Below are 24,172 nucleotides of genomic sequence, written 5' to 3' on the forward strand. Positions count from 1 at the left end.
AAATTTATAATGGGTCAAAATTATTTTTTGAACAGATCATGTGACTAGCACCTTAGACGGTCATTTGCTTTGCATATACTTAAAAATTATATGTACAGTACTGTGCAAAAGTTTTAGGCAGGACATCTAAAACTTTTGCACAGTACTCTATATTTTTATTATGTAGATACAGGATATACTGTATGTATATATTTTCCCCAAGTGGAAGCTTCCATGATCCTAATAAATTTAATAATTTTAAAAGTATATATACAGTACTGTGCAAAAGTTTTAGGCAGGTGTCTTGCCTAAAACCTTTGCACAGTACTGTATGTATATAAATAAATATATGTATCTATATTAGGGGAGGGCAATTTTATTTCTCAAATGATTTTTCTTTGATTGATTTTTTTTTTTTTTTTTGTAGCAACTTTTTTGGGGACTGAATGGACACAATTGTTCTACCCATTATATGGCCCAAACACAAAAAGGATTGCTTCGATCAATTTTTCTTTTTTTGATGGATGTGATTTTTCTTTTTGAAAATGTATTTTTTGAAGCAGCTTATTTGTTGATTGAATAATAAAGACAAAAATGTCCTAGCCAAAAGGTGGCCCAAACACAAATCGTCATTACTTCAATCAGAAAAGTTGCTTCAATCAAAAATAAATAAATAAATAGCTTTCACATGCAATTTATTTTTGCTTTTTTTTTTTTAATTGAAGCAACTTTTTTTCGTTGAAAATATATTTTGATTGAAGCAACTTTTTTTTTTTTTAATTATTGAATTATTAAATGTAAATGTTTTTTAATGATTAAAAAAAACACCTGCTACTTGTACTGTTTAGTAGCATATCTTCTTCGTTTTGTACCAATAAATGTTTTTTTATAAATAAACCACCTGCTATTTGTAGTATTTATGAGTATACCTTGCGTATTTTAAATGTTATAGTTCACTTTTTAACAGCTAACATTGGCGTTACACGTCAGGAATTTAAAACCCAACCTTTCGGAGAAAAAAAAATAATAATAATAGTTTCGTTTTCCTGAAATAAAAACAGTTGTACTGAACCTACACCGCCACTCAATCGTAAACAAATACATTTCCGGGTAGTGGTGTGACGTCAATCTGCGCATGCGCCTTGTTCCTTAGCCGGAAAAGTCAAACAGCGGCCGTCCGTCAGTCAGCAGAGTATTGATTCAAAGTTCAACCTTTTTGGCGACCTTGCGCTCACAACATTCTGCATTTGAGCAAAGGTTGTTTTAGCTTGGAGCTAGCTTGACATTTTGCCATAGTTTGTCCTTCAAACGACTCAAAATGCAAGGCGGAAAGTGTTTGAAAAGTGCCTGGAAGCTTTTTAAATCCAGCGGCGAGGGAGCTGCGAGACACTACAGCCATGTGAGTGATTGCTTCACTTTATCAATTCTATTTCTTCAAATATGTAGAAGGTCAATAGAGAATATGAATGAAATATGCTATGATACAAAGTAAAATGATCTCTAAATTGGTTTACAACACTGCTGGGAAAATGTTTTAAAAGTCACATTTTATCAATTGCAAAGTATTAATCATGTACAAGCAATGAATGTTTGTTTTTCTTAGCGTTAGCATTGATTTATTGTAGGTGAATAGTGCTGTTCATATTGGGTCACTTCCTGTTGATATGGGGGGGATTTCAAGGGTCACTTCCTGCTGATTTTGGCGGGATACTAGGGGTCACTTCCTGTGCATATTGGGTAACTTTGTTGATTTTGGGGCATTTGGGGTTTACTTCCTGTTCATATTGGGAAACTTCCTGTTGATATGGGAGGATTTCGGGGGTCACTTCCTGCGCATTTTGGGTCACTTCCTGTTGATTTTGAGTCATCTGAGACTTCCTGCAGATATTGGGTCACTTCCTGTTGATTTGGGGGCATTTCCGGTTCACTTCCTGTTCATATTGGGACACCTCTTGTTGATATGGGAGGATTTCTGGTGTCACTTCCTGCGCATTTTGGGTCACTTCCTGTTGATTTTGAGTCATCTGAGAATTCCTACAGATATTGGGTCACTTCCTGTTGATTTGGGCGCATTTCCGGTTCACTTCCTGTTCATATTAGGTCACTTCCGGTTTATATGGGAGGATTTCTGGGGTCACTTCCTGCGCATTTTGGGTCACTTCCTGTTGATTTTGAGTCATCTGAGACTTCCTACAGATATTGGGTCACTTCCTGTTGATTTGGGGGCATTTCCGGTTCGCTTCCTGTTCATATTAGGTCACTTCCGGTTTATATGGGAGGATTTCAGGGTCACTTCCTGTTGATTTTGGCGGGATACTAGGGGTCACTTCCTGTGCATATTGGGTAACTTTCTGTTGATTTTGGGGCATTTGGGGTTTACTTCCTGTTCATACTGGGACACTTCCTGTTGATATGGGAGGATTTCTGGGGTCACTTCCTGCGGATTTTGGGTCACTTCCTGGTGATTTTGAGTCATCTGAGACTTCCTACAGATATTGGTTCACTTCCTGGTGATTTGGGGGCATTTCCGGTTTGCTTCCTGTTCATATTAGGTCACTTCCGGTTTATATGGGAGGATTTCTGGGGTCACTTCCTGCGCATTTTGGGTCACTTCCTGGTGATTTTGAGTCATCTGAGACTTCCTACAGATATTGGGTCACTTCCTGTTGATTTGGGGGCATTTCCGGTTCACTTCCTGTTCATATTAGGTCACTTCCGGTTTATATGGGAGGATTTCTGGGGTCACTTCCTGCGCATTTTGGGTCACTTCCTGTTGATTTTGAGTCATCTGAGACTTCCTAGAGATATGTGGTCACTTCCTGTTGATTTGGGGGCATTTCCGCTTCACTTCCTCTTCATATTGGGACACCTCTTGTTGATATGGAGGGGATTTCCTGTTGATTTTTTGGTCACTTCCTGTTGATTTCGAGAGATTTCAGACTTCCTGAAGATATTGTCTTAAAAGTCACATTTTATCAATTGCAAAGTATTAATTATGTACAAGCAAGGAATGTTTTTTTTTTGTTTGTTTTTCTTAGCGTTAGCATTGATTTATTGTAGCTGAATAGTGCTGTTCATATTGGGTCACTTCCTGTAGATTTGGGGGCGTTTTGGGTTCACTTCCTGTGCATATTTGGTCACTTTCTGTTGATTTGGGGGCATTTCCGGTTCACTTCCTGTTCATATTGGGTCATTTCCGGTTTATATGGGGGGATTTTGGGGTTCATTTCCTGTTGATTTGGTGGCATTTCAGGTTCACTTCCTGCGCATTTCGGGTCACTTCCTGTTGATTGTGAGTCATCTTAGCCTTCCTGCAGATATTGGGTTACTTCCTGTTGATTTGGGGGCTTTTTGAGTTCACTTCTTGTTCATTTTGGGACACTTCCTGTTGATTTTGAATCATTCCCATGTCAGTTCCTGTTGATTTTGAGAGATCTCAGACTTAGAAGATATTTGGTCACTTCCTGTTGATTTGGGGGCGGTTTGGGTTCACTTCCTGTGCATATGTGGTCACTTCCTGTTGATTTGGGGGCATTTCTGGTTCACTTCCTGTTCATATTGAGTCACTTCCGGTTTATATGGGAGGATTTCGGGGGTCACTTCCTGTTGATTTGCCATTTACATTTACATACATAAATGTAAGCCATTTCTCAAAGATATCCATAAAAAGTCTCGTTTAAAGTTTCCCACAAGCCACCTGGGAGACACACCAAACATGTGGAAGAAGGTGCTCTGGTCAGATGAAACCAAAATTGAACTTTTTGGCCACAATGCAAAACGATATGTTTGGCGTAAAAGCAACACAGCTCATCACCCTGAACACACCATCCCCACTGTCAAACATGGTGGTGGTAGCATCATGGTTTGGGCCTGCTTTTCTTCAGCAGGGACAGGGAAGATGGTTCAAATTGACGGGAAGATGGATGCAGTCAAATACAGGAACATTCTGGAAGAAAACCTGTTGGTATCTGCACGAGACCTGAGACTGGGACGGAGATTTATCTTCCAACAGGACATCAAGCCAAATCTACAATGGAATGGTTCAAAAATAAACGTATCCAGGTGTGAGAATGGCCAAGTCAAAGTCCAGACCTGAATCCAATGGAGAATCTGTGGAAAGAGCTGAAGACTGCTGTTCACAAACACTCTCCATCCAACCTCACTGAGCTCGAGCTGTTTTGCAAGGAAGAATGGGCAAGAATGTCAGTCTCTCCATGTGCAAAACTGATAGAAACATACCCCAAGCCACTTGCAGCTGTAATTGGAGCAAAAGGTGGCGCTACAAAGTATTAACGCAAGGGGGCCGAATAATATCGCACGCCCCACTTTTCAGTTTTTTATTTGTTAAAAAAGTTTCAATTATCCAATAAATTTTATTCCACTTCACGATTGTGTCCCACTTGTTGTTGATTCTTGACAAAAAATTAAAAATTTATATCTTTATGTTTGAAGCCTGAAATGTGGCGAAAGGTTGCAAGGTTCAAGGGGACCGAATACTTTTGCAAGGCACTGTATGTAACATATTGCGAGCGACTTTCCAGGTAGCTTCTCACCCAGTTTAGAACGATGCTTCGCATTCCAAGTCTCTCTAGTTTGTCCAGTAGGATATTATGGTTAACAGTATCAAAGGCTTTAAGTCCAGGAAAATGCCCACTGAGTATTCTTTTCAGTCAACAGCATCTGTGATCAGTTCTATAGACTCTGCTAGAGCCTGCGCCGTGGAGTGGTTTTTTTCTAAACCCGTATTGGCTATCAAATAATAAATGATGTTTTGTAATGTATTTGTCAAGTCGATTGTTGAAGAGTTTTTCAAGAATTTTCGATAGCTGAGGCAGGATGGAGATAGGTCTGTAGTTGTTGAACTCATGTGGGTTCCCACCTTTGAATATTGGGATAACTTTAGCAATTTTCATTTCATCAGGGAAGATTCCAGTCTCAAAAGATGTATTAAAAATATGAGTTATGGGGAGTAGAATTTCATTATGAATGCTTTTAATGAGTTTCATGTCAATTTCCTGCAAGTTTGATGATAATCCTTTGAACACAAAAAACAATTGATTTGACCTGTGATCTTTGACCTCATGACCCTAAGATTTAATCACTTGAAATAGACATAGGGCGGCAACTAGATTAACTCACAGATGTCCATAGAGACCCTCCAACCAACCTCATGTGACTATTTTTAACCTTCCGCTGTGAATTGAAATGACTTTTGTCACGAGATAAGACACCATAAATAACGGATGACTTTCTATTGACAGACATCCACTCGAGGCTCTTTCGGTCTCCTCTTCGACATCGACGGCGTGCTAGTGCGCGGTCAGACGCCCATCCCGGCCGCCAAGCGCTGTTTCCGGAAGCTGGTGGACCGGCGAGGCCGGTACAAAGTCCCCGTGGTCTTTGTCACCAATGCTGGAAATTGCATGCGGCAGGCCAAAGCAGAACATCTTTCACATTTGCTAGAAGTGGAGGTAACGGAGCCGCCATTTTGGATCGCTAATACCCAGAGCTGGTTAGAGTAGCCAAAAATGGTATTATTCAAGTAAAAGTAGTCATCCAAAAAATAAAAAAAAAACTCAAGTACAAGTCAAAAAGTATTCCGTGAAAAGAATACTCAAGTAACATTGTGAGTAACTGCTTATAATGTCTGTTGTTTTCATAAACAAAGTTTGGGTTTTTTTGGGTTCTCAGCACATCATCTATATAAACTGTTATTATAATTATACTTTACTATAAGCTATTAAACGACCATATTAGGGCAAAAAAAAATACACCAAAATCATCTAATTCGGACTACAACATTTTACAAAACTGAAACATCACCCGTCCAAAGCGCATGAGTGCCCTCTAGTGGAGAAAGATTTCCTACCATTAACTGAAAACGATCATATCTCTGGTTTTCTGTGGTCTGTTGCGTTTCAAATCAAATTTTGCTGTTTGAGGATTCGTTAGCGTGTCGTTACAAGGGTTTTAATTTTCTTTTTTTTTTTTGTTTAACAATACTCTTTACAAATCGTTCAAACACATATTCCCACAAGAATCAGGTAAATATAGCTATAAACCAGATTGCGAATGCATAAAAAAATATTAGCTCAAACAAAAACTTAACCTTATGTTGGTCTTAACCGGGAGCAGCTGGATTCAGCCTTGTTAAATGAGTTGTGTCATATTAACTGTTGCCTGTGTATCCACCCAAATCAATAAAACTAAATGCAAACACTTTTGAAAGAAACCATGACAACACCACTCTAATTAAACAAATCTTTGAAGGAGCTAAATTTGATTTGAAGCTTTTTTCTAATCAAATTACTTGAGTTAATCGATTAATCTAGTTAGTACTAGCTACTACCCACCTGTATTATACCACCTCTGTATTCTTTTAAACTCTTGTTTCTTTTTGGACTCAGGTGTCACCGGAGCAGGTGATGCTATCCCACAGTCCTTTGCGAATGTTCACGCAATTTCACCAAATGTGCGTGCTGGTGTCCGGACAGGGTCCTGTACAAGAAGTGGCTCGCATGTATCCTCTTTCAAATTGGCAACTTTTGTACATCAACGACATTTCTTTAGTGTTTCAAAAGCCTTGGAACTTCTAACCCAGTGGAATGGCAGAAAAAATGCAGGTGATTGCACTATTGTCCTTTTACATGTCGAAAAAGAATTTGGCATTCAAGTCTAGCTATTATTACACCCAAAATAATGTGTCAGGGAACGCCCACTTTTTCTGGTAATGACATCACCAGAATTAATAATCATGTCTAGCATTATAGCTAACGGAACGCTCACATAAAAAAACAGATTTGAAAAGCTTGGGATAGCATGCTAGTAGAAATGTGTGGCTCATTCTGGGTGTGACATCATCATCATAATAACTAGGCCTGCAAACATCTCAACTAACATGTGCTTGAAACTTGCCTCTTTTTTGTGTGGAACCTCTTTTGTGTTGTTGGCATGGCTGACAGATGTTTTTTTTAAATCCTGAGATAAGAAATAATGCATACAACCAGGTGGAAAAACCCCTATTGAAGAGGGTCCTGCAAAAAAGGAGGCGCTACTGAGCTGCGTACACCCTTATTCAAAACCAAGATGAATCTTCTAATTGGGCCAATTCAACCAAGAGTGCCAAATCTTGTGCCTCTATAAGTCCCTGAAGAAACCTACTTCCTTTTAATGGTGAACAAAGGGTCGTCACGGCAACAGAGAGAGACAGCATTTCCTCTTCCCAGCTGGGGATGCCAGGCCTAATAGGTAATGTTTCAATGCAGTCGTGTTCAGGCTGGGATATCTCTCATACATGCCAAATATGAAAAAGACAACCTTGGATCAGGGAATTCTTGGTCGTTTACTGATTATGGCATCTTGCCAAAAAAAAATGGCCGACTTAGCACACCGCCTTGGTCAGGCATGTGAATGAAAATTCACTATTTTGAAAACTTAAACTCTCATATGTCTCATGAACAGTCTCACAAATTTTGAGAAGGATCCAACTAACACTCTAGGTACCAATGTCTCAGATAAACACCCTGTACTTCAATATAAATTTCACATTAAATCCAAAATACCTAATTTCCTGTTGGGTTCGGATTCTGAGTGCGAGAGACTTTTTTTGGAGCAGTTTTTCACAAGGTATCAACTCCCCAAATTTCACCGCGCTACGTTGAAAAAAAACAAATAGGAGAAGCCTTTTTGGAAATTTCAAGGGGCACCACTGAGCCATTTTGTTATGTGTTTTTCCAAGGTCGCAAAATTATCAGAATTTACGCCACATCTATGTGCAAATTTTGGTGAGTTTTCAAGCATGTTTAGGCCCCCCAATTTTTATTTGCCATAATTAAAAAACTAACCCTGAACGGGCCCTCGCAGTTTGGGGCAACTCGGACGTCAAGCAACTCAGGGTAGTAGCATGTCGTCCCCCTCTCATCATCTCATGAGAACCTAACATGCTTGAAACATACCTTTTTTGGCAGGGATTAGAAAAACATTCACACACCTAGGAGAAAAAAACCCCTGTTGAAGAGGGTCCCACAGAAAAGGAGGCGCTATTGAGGTGTGCAGCAGCGTCCTTAGTCAAAACCAAAAGGAATCTTCAAATTGGGCCAATTCGGCCAAATGTGCCAAATTTCGTGGCTGTAAAAGCCGCCTAAGTCCCTGAAGAAATCTACTTCCTTTTAATGGCAAACAAAGGGTCATCACGGCAACAGACAGAGACATGTGGACATTGGCCTTAAAATGTAGTATTACAAAAGGTCTTTTAACTACACTGACCAACCTGAAAGGAACTGGACATGTATCAGTAAAATGAATGACTTTATGTTGCCACTAGTTGGCGCTGTTGGGCTGATGCAAATGACCCCTACAGGACCCTTCAGGGTACGACTCTCATCAAGCACGGGAAGTTGGGTGCAGATATGTCCGCCAAGTTACGACTATTCAAAATTTGTGGTGAGACAAAATGGTGATGGTCATTTTCACGTTCTGGTTTGGACCGCTCTGCTTCAACGAAACCTCAATATTTGTCATCAGGCACCTGAACACGTGTCTTGAGGCTCCCCTGATGCAGGTTTGAGGTCAGTTGATTTTTTTTCCTCCTTGGAGTAGGAGCCTGTCAAGTAAAAAAAAAAAGGGCGTGTCCTGTTCCTAGCAGGGGGTGCCAGGCCTCATGGGTAATATTTCAATGCAGTCGTGTTCAGGCTGGGATACCTCTCATACATGCCTGCTATGAAAAAGACTGAACCATGGATCAGGGAGTTATTAGTCATTTACAGAATTTGGCTGACCAAATGTCTCTGACGACTGACCGAATGACCTTGCTTGACCGCCAGAATGACCTTGACCGACCGCTCCTTGACTGTACGACCTTAATGACCTAAAGAACGATCTTGATGACTGACAGAACCTTGACAACTGTCTGAACGATGTTGGACGACCAATCAGATGACCTCGACCAACCACCAGAACGTGCTTGGCCGAACAACCTCGACAACCAACTGAACTAGGGCTGCAGCTATCGATTATTTTAGTAGTCGATTAATCGATGAACTATTTAGTTTAAATAATGGAGTAATCGGATAAGGAACATGCAAAGTTAAAATACCTGGGATGAGCCTCAAACGGTATAAAAAAATAATAAATGAGGATCTATGTACAACAAAAGAACAATCGGCTAACTTACATAGCAAAAGTCCGCTAGCTTAAATGCTACAAAATACTTTTTTTTCTTTTTTTTTTTAAACAATGATCCTAACAAATTGTTCAAACTCATATTCCCACAAAAAATGACTAAATATACCTTTTAACTAAATTACGAATGCATTAAAAAAAAAAATTAGCCCAAACAAAAACTTAGCTTACATTGGTAACCAGATGGCAGTGTTTCCACCCTTATTTCTAAAACTAAATGTAAACACTTTCAAAATAAACCATTGCAACGCCACTTTAATTAAACGAATACACGAAGCAACAACATTTTTAATTTGAATATTTTTTTCTTATCGAATACTGGAGTTAATCGATTAATCGTTGCAGCACTAAACGACCTTGACATCTGACCAAATGACTATGACGACTTTGGCCGAACAACCTTGATGACCACCTAAACGACATTGAACTACCAACCGCCCAAACAACCCTGACGACTGACCAACTCAACCACCTTCACCGACCTAACAACCTTGACCGACCAACCAAAAAAACCTTGACGACCGCTCGAATGACCTTGACCCACCACCTAAACAAAAATATTTTTTCGCCCAAAAAAGTGGGTCAAACGGTTTTGGCAGGGAAGAAATGCCATTGAAAAAAATATATATACAGTAGCTTTAGCATTATTGCATGCAAAGCTAACATCAAATAGCTATGAATAGCGTGCTAGCAAGCTCATTCTGGTGGGACATCATCTTCTAATGGGTGGGGCCAAGGCAGCTGACAAAGTAGGATCTTATTTCACTCTTTTTGTCACATTTTTGGATGGGTTTATGTCCAAAATAGGATCTGCGATCACTATTTCGTAGCTCCTTAACAAGCTAAACTTCAGGTTGGGTTTCCAGAACGTGGTCACCATAGATCAAGTCCGAGAAGGATATCCTCTTCTGGACATTGTGGATCACGACAGAAGACCCAAAGACAGTGTAAGTATCTTTTTTTAACTCATTGGCTGCCTTTGACAGCGATAGAAGTCCAATGTCTACTAGTGCTAAACTCCTTGGCTAATCCAGAATGCTACCATTTTTATACTTGATTGTATTTGATATTTTCACAGATTCCTCCCACAAAAGGATTACGGCCAATAGAAGGTAGGTGAAATCTAAATATGTTGTATTTATTTCAGTAGTTCAGTTTAACAATTATGGCAGAAAAATGGTAGCGCCTACTAAAATTTGCTATTGCAACATGAGTAGTTTCTGGGCTCTTTCCTAACAGCGGTGATTTTATTTGGCGAACCAATCCGATGGGAGACCAACCTCCAGCTCATTCTCGACGTCCTCCTCACTCACGGCAACTTGGGCAGCAACTGGAACGGGGCGCCGTACCCACACCTTCCTTTGCTAGCGTGTAACATGGACCTCCTTTGGATGGCCGAAGCTAAAAATCCCAGGTCTGGAGAATTGCCTACTCAATTCGGGTTACTTCTTTGTTAACTCATTGGTGACCGTTGACAGCGCAACACGTCCAATCTAAACCTGAGCCGAATGAATGAATGTTTCCAGTCGAAAGGGATTCGACGTAAAAGCTTGAATTGACCATTTTTTGTAGTTTTGGCGTTTTTTGGGAGGTTGCGTGATTTTGACGGGGGGATTTTGGGGTTTTTTGTTGGGGGGGTTTTTTTGGTCCTTTTTTGGGGGGTTGTGATTTTTGGGGTCACTACCTGTTGATTTTGAGGCATTTTTTGTGGGGGGGTTGTGATTTTTCAAGTCACTTCCTGTTGATTTTTGTTAGGTTTTGATTTTTGGGGGGGGGTTGGGGGACCACGGGGTTGTCATTTTTCAAGTCACTAACTGTTCATTGTTCACTTCCTGTTGATTTTGAGGATTTTTTACATGTTTTTTTTGGGGGGGGTGATTTTTTTGGGGTCACTTCCTGTTGATTTTGAGTTTTTTTGGGGGGGGGACATTGTTGTAATTTTGTAGGTCACTTACTGTTCATTGGTCATTTCCTGTTGATTTTACGGCTTGTTTTTTGGGGGGTATAAAAGGTAACACTGTTCATTGGTCACTTCTTGTTGATTTTGAGGAATTTTTGGTGGAAGGTTGCGTGATTTAGACAGGGGCATTTTGGGTTTGTTTGTTTTTTTTTTTTGGTCCTTTTTTGGGGGGGGGTCGTGATTTTTTTGGGGTCACTTCTTGTTGATTTTGAGGCTTTTTTTGTGTGTGTGGGGTTGTGATTTTTCAAGTCACTTCCTGTTGATTTTTGTTAGGTTTTGAATTTTTTGGGGGGAGGATTGGGGGGCCACGGGGTTGTCATTTTTCAAGTCACTTACTGTTCATTAGTCACTTCCTGTTGATTTTTTAGTATTTTTTATGTGGTTTTTTTTGGGGGGGGGGTTGATTTTTGGGGGGGTCACTTCCTGTTGATTTTGAGTTTTTTGGGGGGTGGACATTGTTGTAATTTTGTAGGTCACTTACTGTTCATTGGTTTTGGGGGTGAGGGGTGTAAAATGTAACTTACTGTTCATTGGTCACTTCCTGTTGATTTTGAGGATTTTTTGGTGGGGGCATTGTAATTTTGTAGGTCACTTACTGTTGATTTTGGGAATGTTTTTTGGGGGGGTTGTGATTTTTTTGGTTTACTTGTTGATTTTGAGGCTTTTTTGGGGGGAGGATGTAAAAGGTAACTTACTACATTGATCACTTTCTGTTGATTTTGAGGAATTTTTGGTGGGGGGCATTGTTGTAATTTTGTAGGTCACTTACTGTTGGTTTTGGGAATGTTTTGTTTTTGGGGGGGTTTGTGATTTTTTTGGGTCACTTGTTGATTTTGAGGCTTTTTTTTTTGTTTTGTTTTTTTGTGTGGTGTTGTGATTTTTCAAGCCACTTCCTGTTGATTTTTGTTACGTTTTGATTTTTTGGGGGGGAGGGTTGGGGGACCACGGGGTTGTCATTTTTCAAGTCACTTACTGTTCATTGGTCGCTTCCTGTTGATTTTGAGGATTTTTTTATGTGGTTTTTTAGGGGTGGTTGATTATTTTTTGGGTCACTTCCTGTTGATTTTGAGTTTTTTGGGGGGGGACATTGTTGTAATTTTGTAGGTCACTGTTCATTGGTCACTTTCTGTTGATTTTGAGGAATTTTTGGTGGGGGGCATTGTTGTAATTTTGTAGGTCACTTCCTGTTGATTTTGGGAATGTTTTGTTTTTTGGGGGGGTTTGTGATTTTATGGGTCACTTCTTGATGATTTTGAGGCATTTTTTTTTTTGTTTTTTTTGTGTGAGGTTGGGATTTTTCAAGTCACTTCATGTTGATTTATGTTCATTGGTCACTTCCTGTTGATTTTGAGGATTTTTTATGTGTTTTTTTGGGGGGGTGATTTTTTTGGGTCACTTCCTGTTGATTTAGAGTTTTTTTGGGGGGGGACATTGTTGTAATTTTGTAGGTCACTTACTGTTCATTGGTCATTTCCTGTTGATTTTAAGGCTTTTTCGAGGGGGGGGGAGGTGTAAAAGGTAACTTACTGTTCATTGGTCACTTCCTGTTGATTTTGAGGATTTTTTGAAGGGGGGCAATTGTAATTTTGTAGGTCACTTACTCTTGATTTTGGGAATGTTTTGTTTTTTTGGGGGGTTTGTGATTTTTTTGGGTCACTTGTTGATTTTGAGGCTTTTTTTTGGGGGGGGGTGTAAAAGGTAACTCACTGTTCATTGGTCACTTCCTGTTGATTTTGAGGAATTTTTTTGGGGGGGTTGTGATTTTTCGGGTCACTTTCCTGTTGATTTTTTGGGGGTGGCCTTGTTTTAATTTTGTAGGTTACTTACTGCTGATTTTTTGTGTATTTTTTGGGGGGGGTTGTGATTTTTTTGGGGTCACTTGTTGATTTTGAGGCTTTTTGTGGGGGGTGTAAAAGGTAACTTACTGTTCATTGGTCACTTCCTGATGATTTTGAGGCATTTTTTGTTTTTTTTTGGGTGGGGGACAAGGTTGTAATTTTTCATTCACCCCTCTCAGTCCAAATGGATTGGACATCTAGCTCCATTAACGGAAGTGCCATATAAAGACTAAAGCTAAGTTTTGTTTTGTTTTTTTGCGGTTTTGGCACGGAGGGGGTGTTCAATTTTATCGCAGTTTTTGTACTTTTGTTTTTTTGCAGTATATTTTGCACAAACTGTAACACCATTGGTAGCTTTTGTAGTACAGTATATGTAAAGCTAGCATTAAAAATGCCTTTTGTTTTTCCCGAATGCTCACTGACGTTTCGGTCGCTCCGTAGGTTTGGTCACGGGATGTTCCTGGTATGCTTGGAAAGCCTGTACAAGAAAGTGACGGGTCAGGATCTTAAATACGAGGCTCTCATCGGCAAACCCAGCGTGGTGACTTATAACTACGCCGAGTTGCTGGTCAGGCGGCAGGCGGAGAGACTCGGATGGAGCTTGCCCGTCAAAACGCTCTATGCAATCGGGTGAGTAGAGATGTCGAGCCGCTCCTGTACAATTTGGGGTTTTCCGGGGTCACTATTTGTATAGTTTAGATTATTATTTATGTTTTTTGTCCAACTTACGGTTCATAAGTCACTTCCTGTTACTTTTGGGACATTCCTGGGTCACTTTATGTACATTTTGGGGCTTCCCTGGGTCACCTCCTCTACATTTAGGGGGATTCCCAGGTCACTTCCTGTACATTTATGGTCACATTGTGGATTTTAAGGCATTTCTGGGTCACTGTCTGTAAATTTTGGGGTCCTTAATTCTTACAGGTCACTTCCTGTTGATTTGAGGGCTTTCCTGGGTCACTTTTTATGGTCAGTTTCTGTTGATTTTAAGGCATTTCCAGCTCACTTTCTGTTAATTTTGGGGTTCTTAGCTCATAACAGGCACTTCCTGTTGATTTCAGGGCATTACCAGGTCAATTCCTGCTAATTTTGGGTGACTTCCAGTTGGTTTTGGGGCAGTTTTTGTTGATTTTGGGGCATTCCCAGGTCAATTTCTGTTCATTTTGGGGATCTTAGTTCTTACAAGTCATTACCTGTTGTTTTTAATTCGAGTTTTTTTTTTTTTAATGAATAAATAACGACCACTAATGGAGAAACTGAAAGAGTTAATTTTTCATGATTATTATTATTTCTGTATTTGGAAAAATTGTATTTATTTGTTTGAGTATTAATATAGCGTCAAATTTTATCATAGTGACATTAGTATGGGTGAGTGACTAGTTGTGCCGCCATCTTGGATGTGGCAATCTTTGCTCCTACACGCTTCTTGTGGCACCATCTTGGATGGGGCCGTCTTCATTCCTTCAACATGGTTTATAGTGACCATACACGTTTCTAAGGATGCTGACATTTTAAATAACCAAAATATTTGGAAAAAATTTGAAAAATGTAAATCAATTCTAAATATCTGGTCTCAAAGGGACATCTCTATCATAGGTGGAGTATTTCTAACGAAGATGGAATGCCTTTCTAGATTCATTTACCCAGCCTATTCTCTTCCATTTTCAAGAACAGTGATCAAATCTATAAATCAGGCTAATTTCAATTACATTTGGAACAGAAAAGCACATTATATTAGGAAAGGTACTTTGATTAAAGATTATGAAAAAGGAGGCCTTAGAGCTATTCGTGTTGATTGTATTAATGGTACTATTAAAATTAATTGGTTGCGATCCTTTTTGAAAAACCAGGACAAAATATGGTTTCACATCCAAAACTACATTTTTAACCAGTTGGGAGGTACTGAATTCTTTTTGAGATGTGATTTTGACCTTACAAAAATTCCCATAAAACTATCTATGTACCAACAACAGGTTCTGCTGTATTGGAGAATGATCTATAAACACAACTTCAGTCCCCACAATACCCCGTTATGGAATTATCCATATATTCTGTTCAAAAATAAATCACTGCTTTATCACAATTGGCTAGAGGGAGGAATTTGGTCGGTGATGCACCTCTTAGATGATTCTGGACATATTGCGTCTTTTGAAAGACTATCTTCCAAACATAATTGGATTGATAAAAAGCAATATAACAATCTTATTAAAGCAGGACCCAAGTTGATTATTAAGATGTCTTATAATTTGTTTGAAATGAAGCTAGAGTCGACACTTCCTTTGCTGTTGGTAAATGCAAAGATCAATGATTCAAAATTACCCAATGTCAAAATCCGAAAAATTTTTGTGAATGAAATGTACCCATTTTCGTCGAACGGAACTTCAATTTTGCATTTTTTTTTTCTAAGAAAGATGTTGAAATTTTGAGATCCAAGTTCTTTACATTTCCAATTCTACCAAAGGCAAAGGAAGTTCACTATAAAATGATTAACAAAGTGTACCCTTCAGCAGAATTTTTAAGGCTCCATTTTGATTTGGACCACAACAACTGTGTTTTTTGTAATGAAGACATCGAAACGACTGACCATTTACTTTTTGATTGTAAATATGTTACTGCGTTCTGGGAAGATTTGTATGACTGGTTGTTTCCTAAATTGGCAAATTTGTCTAGTTTCACAAAAGAAAATATTTTATATGGTATCTCTGTGTCAGTCATCGCACGACCTGGTTATCAATATAAGCAGGGCCGGCCCAGCCTGTACGCAGATTATGCAGCTGCTTAGGGCCCCAGCCCACTAGGGAATCCCCAATCTGGCAATTGTTTAATTTATATTTTATTTTGTTTACTACAGTTTGCTTTAGTTGACTTTTGTGAGTTTTGATACTTAATTTGAAGCTTAAAAAAATAAAATTTCTTCCTTCTTTCTTTTCCTCTTTTAGAAAAAGGTTTGGCGCTATCTACTCTAAGTACTGACAATCATTTGGGGTGAGAGTTTGAAGTATGCAGTGCAACAAAATCTGATTAACATACAAAATATGGACGTATGGGTTTGATTGCATGTATGGGTTTCATAGTACACTGTGACAAAATGGTGGGCCAAAAATATGGGCCCCTTGGCATTATTTTGCTTAGGGCCCCCCAAATGGCCTGGGTCGGCCCTGAATATAAGTATAATTCTTGGGAAATTTTTCATACTTAAGAATAAATATTTCAAATCTATTCCTACTTTTAATATTTTTCACAAAGAATCATGTACATCACTATTTTTCTTCTTTGAAACATATGAAGGGGGAAAATGCTTTAAAACTGTTTGAAATTGCTGAGGAGCTGGACTTTTTCTTTTACTATTATTTATTATGTGATTGTAATTTTTGTTATTATGTACATGATTATGTTCTAGGCTTGTCTGTTACTTCTAAAGTTGTTTAACATTGTACCATGCCACTTATGTTGTAATTTTTGTTGTTAATAAAAAAAAAATTTTTTTTTTAAAGGTTTCTAGTGACCTTTTGAATGGCGTCATCTTGTGGCAATCTTGGTTTACCTCACGCTTTGGAGTGACGCCATTTTGGATGGGGCAAGCCAAGTGCTGAGACGCCATCTTGGAAGGGGCAATCTTGGATCATCCAAGTTGGCTTGAATGCACAGCTTTGAGTGATGCCATTTTGGATGGGGCAATCTTTTGTCCTACCAGCTGGTTTATTGATGGATACCATCTTGGGTGAGGCAATCCTGTCTTACAAGCTGGCTGTGACACCATCTTATATGGGGCAACCTTGCTTCATCCAAGTTGGGTTTTCTTCACCCTTTTGAGTGGCAATCTTAGTTAATAAAAGCTGCTTTATTGCACCCTTTTGAGTGACGCCATTTTGGATGGGGCAATCCTTGGTCTTACAAGCTGGTTGTGACACCATTTTAGATGGGGCAATCTTGCTTCATCCATGTTGGTTTACCTCACCCTTTTGAGTGACATCTTGGATTGGGCAATCTTAGTTAATAAAAGCTGCTTTATTGCACCCTTTTGAGTGACGCCATTTTGGATGGGTCAATTTTTACTCATTCAATCCGCTTTATCTCACCCTCTCTCGACAGCGACAACCCGATGGCCGACATATACGGCGCCAACCTGTACGACCGCTACCTCCGGACGGCCCCGCGTTCGGAAGCCCGTCTCCCAGAAGCGTGTCGCTCCATTCTGGTGTGTACGGGCGTGTACAGCAAAGAGGAGGCGCTGCCGTCGCTGTCCCAGCAGCGCGTCTTCCACGGCCACAGAGACTTCCGTTTTGAGCCCGACCTCACGCAGCCGTCCTACGTGGTGGACGACGTCCAGGATGCGGTGGAGCTGGCGTTCGAACAGGAAGGGTGGTCTCTTCATTAGTGACTTCAAAATGAACACTTTCACTGCCATAGACGTCCAGTTTGCTGTGAATCCAAATGAGTTTATCTGTAGAACAAATCCATTTGACGTGGGAGGCTGGCATGAACATTTGCTGCCAGCGTTCCCATGTCAAATGGCTTGGACATCTAGCAGTGTCCATGATAAGGCTTAGATTTGATGTCCAGTGTTGTCAATGGCAAGAAACTCACCAAGATTGACACATTGTTTTTTTCCTTTATCGCCATTTTGGGAGTCTTCCGCTGCCATCCCTCCCACTCAAAACTATGATTGGACGTCCATCACCGTCATTAGAAGAGAGGTTAACGTGGACGTTTTTACGAGGAAACGTTTTAATAGCAGGACAATATCCGGTTTGCCAAAATGACTGCTACCACTGTAGAATCTATGTATAATTTGTTCATTTATTTTCCAAAGAAAAATAATGACTTGAAAGATGTCAGGCAAGTGTATCACAAAATACACCTTTGTACTTTTCAGAATTGTACGTTCATGTTACATTCAAAATATGACACTAGCTCTCATGCCCCATTCAGACTGCCAGTGTTTTGTTAGGCCACTCAATGCTAATTTGTGTTCAAGCCTACTCACCTCAAGTAACTATAAGCTGTAAATCTGAATTTTTTCACTCAATATTACGCCAAAAGTAGTTTTGTGTCTCTGCTAGTCAAACCAAGCAACTTCAAATGGACAAATACAAAATAAAAGCATTTATTTCAAACATCTCATTAAAAAAAGGCACTGCGTGAACAAATGTTATCCATAAACTGTAAACTCTAAAATGGCCAACAATTTTTGCCGAGTCATCAGGGCGTGAATGCTCAATGACGGCAAGCGATCATCTTTCTATGAGTTTATCACTGGTCCAATCCATTTGAAACCAATTTCAGGTCATTTCCTATTGATTTTGGCTTATTGAAAAGGAAGAATGTCCCCAGATGAATAGGAAGTGACTCAAAATCTACAGGAGGTACACTGTAAATGTAAAAGAAACAGGAAGCAACCTGTCCTTTACGCTTGATTTTAGCTTCCTGTTGAATTAAGGGGCACTTCTGGGTCACTTCCTGTTGATTTTGGGTCACTTCCTGTTGATTTTGGGGCATTTACATATCACTTCCTGTTGATCTTGGGTCAGTTCCTGTTAATTTTTGGGCACTTCCAAGTCACTTCGTGTTGAATTAAGGGCACTCCTGGGTCACTTCCTGTTGATTTTGGGGGATTTACAGATCACTTCCTGTTGATTTTGGGTCAGTTCCAGTTAATTTTGGGGCACTTTTGGGTCACTTCCTGTTGATTTTGGGGCATTTACAGGGCACTTCATGTTGATTTTAGGGCACTTTTGGGTCACTTCCTGTTGATTTTTGGGTACCTCCAGGTCACTTCCTGTTGAATTAAGGGGCACTTCTGGGTCACTTCCTGTTGATTTTGGGGCATTTACAGATCACTTCCTGTTGATTTTGGGTCAGTTCCAGTTAATTTTGGGGCACTTCCAAGTCACTTCTTGTTGATTTTGGGGCATTTACAGGGCACTTCATGTTGATTTTAGGGCACTTTTGGGTCACTTCCTGTTGATTTTTGGGCACCTCCAGGTGCCTTCCTGTTGAATTAAGGGGCACTTCTTGGTCACTTCCCGTTGATTTTGGGTCAGTTCCTGATAATTTTTGGGCACTTCCAGGTCAGTTCCTGTTGAATTAAGGTACTTCTGGGTCATTTCCTGTGATTTTGGGGCATTTACAGAACACTTCCTGTTGATTTTGGGTCAGTTCCAGTTAATTTTGGGGCACTTCCAAGTCACTTCTTGTTGATTTTGGGGCATTTACAGGGCACTTCATGTTGATTTTAGGGCACTTTTGGGTCACTTCCTGTTGATTTTTGGGCACCTCCAGGTGCCTTCCTGTTGAATTAAGGGGCACTTCTTGGTCACTTCCTGTTGATTTTGGGTCAGTTCCTGTTAATTTTTGGGCACTTCCAGGTCAGTTCCTGTTGAATTAAGGGTACTTCTGGGTCATTTCCTGTGATTTTGGGGCATTTACAGAACACTTCCTGTTGATTTTGGGTCAGTTCCTGTTAATTTTGGGGCACTTCCAAGTCACTTCCTGTTGCTTTTGGGTCAGTTCCTGTTAATTTTGGGGCATTTACAAGTCACCTAATCTTACATTAAGGGCACTTCCCGATGATTTTAGGACACTTCTGGGTTACTTCCTATTGATTTTGGGGCATTTACAGGTCACTTCCTTTTGATTTTTGGGCACTTCCTAGTCATTTAGGGACATTCTTTGGTGACTTTCTGTTCAGTTAAAGAAAATCAACCAGAAGTGACCCAGAAATGCCCAAAAATCAAAGCGTAAATACTGGGCACTCCCTGTTCATTTTAGGGCATTTAGAGGTCACTTCCTGTTTATTTTGTGTCACTTCCTGTTTTTTATTGTATATACAGGTTACTTCCTGTTCATTTTGAGTCACTTCCTGTTGTTAAAACAAAAATCAAAAAGAAGTGACCAAAAATCAACAGGATGTGACCTATAAATCTGCCAAAATCAACAGGAAGTGACCTGAAGTGCCCAAAAATCAACAGGAAGTGAACCGTAAATGCCCCAAAAACAACAGGAAGCGCCCTCAATTTAAGTGCCTGTACATTTGTTCATTCGCTGCCACCCGTCCCATTTCAAACGGTTTGGACCTCTGCGGCCATCAAAGGCTGCCAATGAGTTCATTTTGGGGGCATTTCTGGGTCACTTCCTGTTGATTTTGGCTCACTTCCTGTTGATTTTGAAGTAATTCTAGGGTGTGGGAGCGAGGGGGTATTTTTCACATCACTTAATGTTGATTTTGGGGTATCACCGGGTCACTTCCAATTGATTCTAGGTCCCTTTCCGTAGAGCATTTATGGGTCACTTCACTTCTGAACAAGTAGAATGTCGCCAAATGAATAGGAAGTGACTTAAAATCAACAGGAAGTGAGTTCAATTTTGGCTCATTTCAGGTCATTTTCTGACGATTTTCAGTCACTTCCTGTTGATTTCAGGTGACTTAAAATGAAGTGACTCACGAATGCCCCCCCAGATGAATAGAAAGTGACTCAAAATGAACAGAAAACAACCTGTGAATGCAAAAAAATCAACAGGAAGCGACACAAAACATAAAACAGTTAGCACAAATGCACTTAAATAACTAGAAAGAGACCCAGAAATGCCCCAAAATGAACAGGAAGTCACATGTAAATGCCCACAAAAGACTCTGGTTTCAGTGCCATTGATGGCCATCTACATCCAATCCGGTCAAAATCAATTGTCGAGTGCCGTCAACGGCAGCTAGTGAGCTAACGTAAGCTAACATATTCTCTTGAACGAGTTTGCTAGCAACCTGTTGGTTCGTTTTTGTTGTTGTTTTTTTTAACTGTGACTTTTTAAAACGATATATCAATTCATGGTGGCATATCAATCACCTTATAAGTCTTGCGATATATCACCGGATCATTACATACCATTCATTCACCGCCAGTTCAAATGGATTGGACGTCTGCTACTTACACATTTCGATCGGACGCTCACACGATTGGACATCTTATCGTTGTCTATTACCAATACGTCAGGATGCTACGGCTAATCCGGGATACTGCTTACAATGTCACGTCGGCAGGACTTTTGAAATTTGATCACTGCCAGCCGTCTCACGTGACTGGACATCCACCATCGTGGTCAAAAGTGTACCTACAGATCTTGACAAAAAATCCATCAGGATGTCGTTAAGTTCATATTTGTTGAAGCGCTGTCGTTCATCAATCTGAAAAACTAAATTCAAACTCTTGAAATGAGTTTACCTCAAGTGGAGGTCCAAACCATTTGAGGTGGTAGGGTAGGAACCCTCCCACTTCAAACAGATTGGACGTCTAGTGCCGCCAATCATGGTCAAAAACAGGTCTTCTCAGGACGCCTACCGGCCAGTCCGACAAGTGCATATTTGTCAAAGCGCTACGAGTGTCACCTATACGTGCCGCGTGAGATTCTGTATGCGGCACTGTAGCTGGATTGTCCTCTTCGTTTATGAGACTTCTGCACCGGTTGGTCGTCGAGAGACGAATCCGGAGGCGGCGTGTGAATGGGCTTCCACGGAATGGGGTTGTAAAAGCTGGGCGGCGGGTGGAATACGAAAGGACCTGGAGGGAAGAGCACACGGGGACGTCACCGTATCAACTGGGAGGAAAAGCCAATAATCCTAAGTAGGTGTGGGTTAAATATCGCGGTTATCATTACGCTCCCGCTCTCAGGAATCTATGTGTTGTTTTGAAAAGGTATCACTGTTTGTAAAAATAAAAAAAAGAAACAACAAAAACAAACAGGCTGTCAGCAAAGTTCATTTTGAGTCCCGGGTCACTTTCTCTTCAGTAACCCAAAATCAAAAAGAGGTGGCCTGTGAATGCACCAAAATCAATAGGAAGTGACCCAGAAATGCCCTAAAACCAACAGGAAGTGACAAAAAAAACAACAGGAAAGGACTTGAAATCCCACCAAATTATTAGGAAGTTACCCAGAATGCCCCAGAATCAACAAAGTTACAGAAAATTAACAGGAAAAGACCTGAAACTAACCAAAATCAACAGGAAGTGACCCAAAATGCCTCAAAATCAACAGGAAGTGAAAGAAAATCAACAGGAAATGATCTGAAAGGACCCAAAATCAACAGGAAGAGACCTAGGATAACGCACAATCAACAAAAAGTGACAAAATGAACAGGAAAGGATGTGAAACGCCCCAAAAATAACAGGAAATGACCCAGAATCAACAGAAATCAAAAGGAAAGGACCTGAAACACCCCAAAATCAACAAGTGACCCAGAATGCTCCCATATCAACAGGAAGTGACAGAAAATCAACAGCCAAAGACTTGAAATGCCACAAGATCAACAGGAAGTGACAGAAAATCAACAGGAAGTGAGCCAGAATGCCGCAAAAATCAACAAGAAGTGACAGAAAATGAACAGGAAAGGACCTGAAACGAACCAAAATTAACAGGAAGTGACAGAAAATCATCACGAAAGGATCTGAAATACCCCAAAATTGACAGTATTTACCCAAAAATGCCCCAAAATCAACAGGAAGTGACAAAATCAACAGGAAAGGACCCAAAATGCCCCAAAATTAGTAGGAAGTTACCTAGAATGCCCAAAAATCAACAGGAAGTGACCTGTAAGTGTCTCAAAATCAACAGGAGGTGACCCAGAATGCCCTAAAATCAGCAGAAAGTGACAGAAAATGAACAGGAAAGGACCTGAAACGAACAAAAATCAACAGGAAAGGATCTGAAATACCCCAAAATTAACAGGAAGTGGCCCAGAAATGCCCCCAAAACAACAGGAAGTGACCCAGAAAGCCCCAAAATCAACAAGAAGTGACAGAAAATGAACAGGAAAGGACCTGAAACGAACCAAAATCAACAGGAAGTGGCCGAAAAATGCCCCCAAAACAGCAGGAAGTGACCCAAAAATGCCCCAAAACTAATAGGAAGTTACCCTGAAATGCCGCAAGAGCAATTGGAAGTGACTGAAAATCAACAGGAAAGGATTTGTAATTCCTCCCAAAACAGGAAGTGACCCAGAATGCCCCAGAATCAACAGGAAGTGGCCCAGAAATGTCCCAAAAACAGGAAGTGGCCCAAAAATGCCCCAAAATCAACAGCAAGTGACAGAAAATCAACAGGAAAGGATCTGAAATGCCCCTGAAAACAGGCAGTGACCCAGTATGCCCCAAATCAACAGGAAGTGACAGAAAATCAACAGGAAGTGGCCCAGATACCCCAAAATCAACAAGAAGTGACAGAAAATGAACACGAAAGAACCTGAAACGAACCAAAGTCAACAGGAAAGGATCTGAAATACCCCAAAATGAACAGGAAGGGGCCCAGAAATGCCCCAAAATCAACAGAAATTGACCCCAAAATTCCCCAAAATCAACAGGAAGTGGCCCAGAAATGTCCCAAAAACAGGAAGTGGCCCAAAAATGCCCCAAAATCAACAGCAAGTGACAGAAAATCAACAGGAAAGGATCTGAAATGCCCCTAAAAACAGGAAGTGACACAGAATGCCCTAAAATCAACAGGAAGTGACGGAAAATCAACAGGAAATGATCTGAAACACCCCAAAATTAACACAAAGTGACGCAGAAATGCTCCAAAATCAACAGAAAGTGATCCAGAATGCCCCAAATACACAGGAAGTGATAGAAAATCAAAAGGAAAGGACCCGAAACACCCCCAAATCAACAGGAAGTGGCCCAGAAATGCCCCAAAATCAACAAGTGACAGAAAATCAACAGGAAATACCCTGTGATGCCCCAAAATCGACAGGAAGTGACCTGTAAATGTCCCGAAATCAACAGGACGTGACAAAAAATCAACAGGAAAGGATCTGAAATGCCCCTAAAAACAGGAAGTGACACAGAAATGTCCCAAAAACAGGAAGTGGCCCAAAAATGCCCCAAAATCAACAGCAAGTGACAGAAAATCAACAGGAAAGGATCTGAAATGCCCCTAAAAACTGGCAGTGACCCAGTATGCCCCAAATCAACAGGAAGTGACAGAAAATCAACAGGAAAGGACCCGATATGCCCCACAATTAACAGGAAATGGCCCAAATACCCCAAAATCAACACGAAGTGTCAGAAAATGAACACGAAAGACCCTGAAACGAACCAAAGTCAACAGGAAAGCATCTGAAATACCCCAAAATCAACAGGAAGTGTCCCCCAAATTCCCCAAAATCAACAGGAAGTGACAGAAAATCAAACAGGAAATATCCTGTGATGCCCCAAGATCAACAGGAAGT

General features: G+C 40.3%; 2 protein-coding genes across 4 annotated transcripts in view; one reads left to right on the plus strand and one right to left on the minus strand.

The window, feature by feature from the left end:
• Window positions 1-1,102: 1,102 nt before the first annotated feature.
• On the plus strand, window positions 1,103-20,192 carry hdhd5 (haloacid dehalogenase like hydrolase domain containing 5). Its single transcript, XM_057836205.1, has 8 exons — window positions 1,103-1,378; window positions 5,241-5,450; window positions 6,387-6,499; window positions 10,013-10,106; window positions 10,238-10,271; window positions 10,399-10,573; window positions 13,399-13,587; window positions 17,050-20,192. Exons 1-8 carry the CDS (start codon window positions 1,298-1,300, stop codon window positions 17,333-17,335), a joined length of 1,182 nt encoding a protein of 393 aa, XP_057692188.1. The 5' UTR covers window positions 1,103-1,297; the 3' UTR covers window positions 17,336-20,192.
• The window catches only part of ccdc34 (coiled-coil domain containing 34), a 45,661-nt gene continuing 39,184 nt past the window's right edge, over window positions 17,696-24,172 (minus strand). For 2 of the 3 annotated variants that reach the window (XM_057836206.1, XM_057836207.1), the window contains exon 9: window positions 17,696-21,509. In XM_057836206.1, coding sequence (XP_057692189.1) covers window positions 21,334-21,509 — 176 coding nt within the window. In that variant the 3' untranslated portion in view covers window positions 17,696-21,333. The remainder of the gene's footprint in view (window positions 21,510-24,172) is intronic. The other variant, XM_057836208.1, reaches the window with a different exon arrangement.

This window comes from Corythoichthys intestinalis, chromosome 5, assembly GCF_030265065.1.
Source record: "Corythoichthys intestinalis isolate RoL2023-P3 chromosome 5, ASM3026506v1, whole genome shotgun sequence".
NCBI lineage: Eukaryota > Metazoa > Chordata > Actinopteri > Syngnathiformes > Syngnathidae > Corythoichthys > Corythoichthys intestinalis.

Excerpts from the sequence above, each read along its gene's own strand:
- hdhd5 (XM_057836205.1), top strand. The coding sequence starts at position 1,298 with ATGCAAGGCGGAAAGTGTTTGAAAAGTGCCTGGAAGCTTTTTAAATCC. Across the intron at positions 5,451-6,386 it reads CACATTTGCTAGAAGTGGAG|GTGTCACCGGAGCAGGTGAT; the intron begins GTAACGGAGCCG and ends TTTTGGACTCAG. Across the intron at positions 10,272-10,398 it reads AGGATTACGGCCAATAGAAG|CGGTGATTTTATTTGGCGAA; the intron begins GTAGGTGAAATC and ends CTTTCCTAACAG.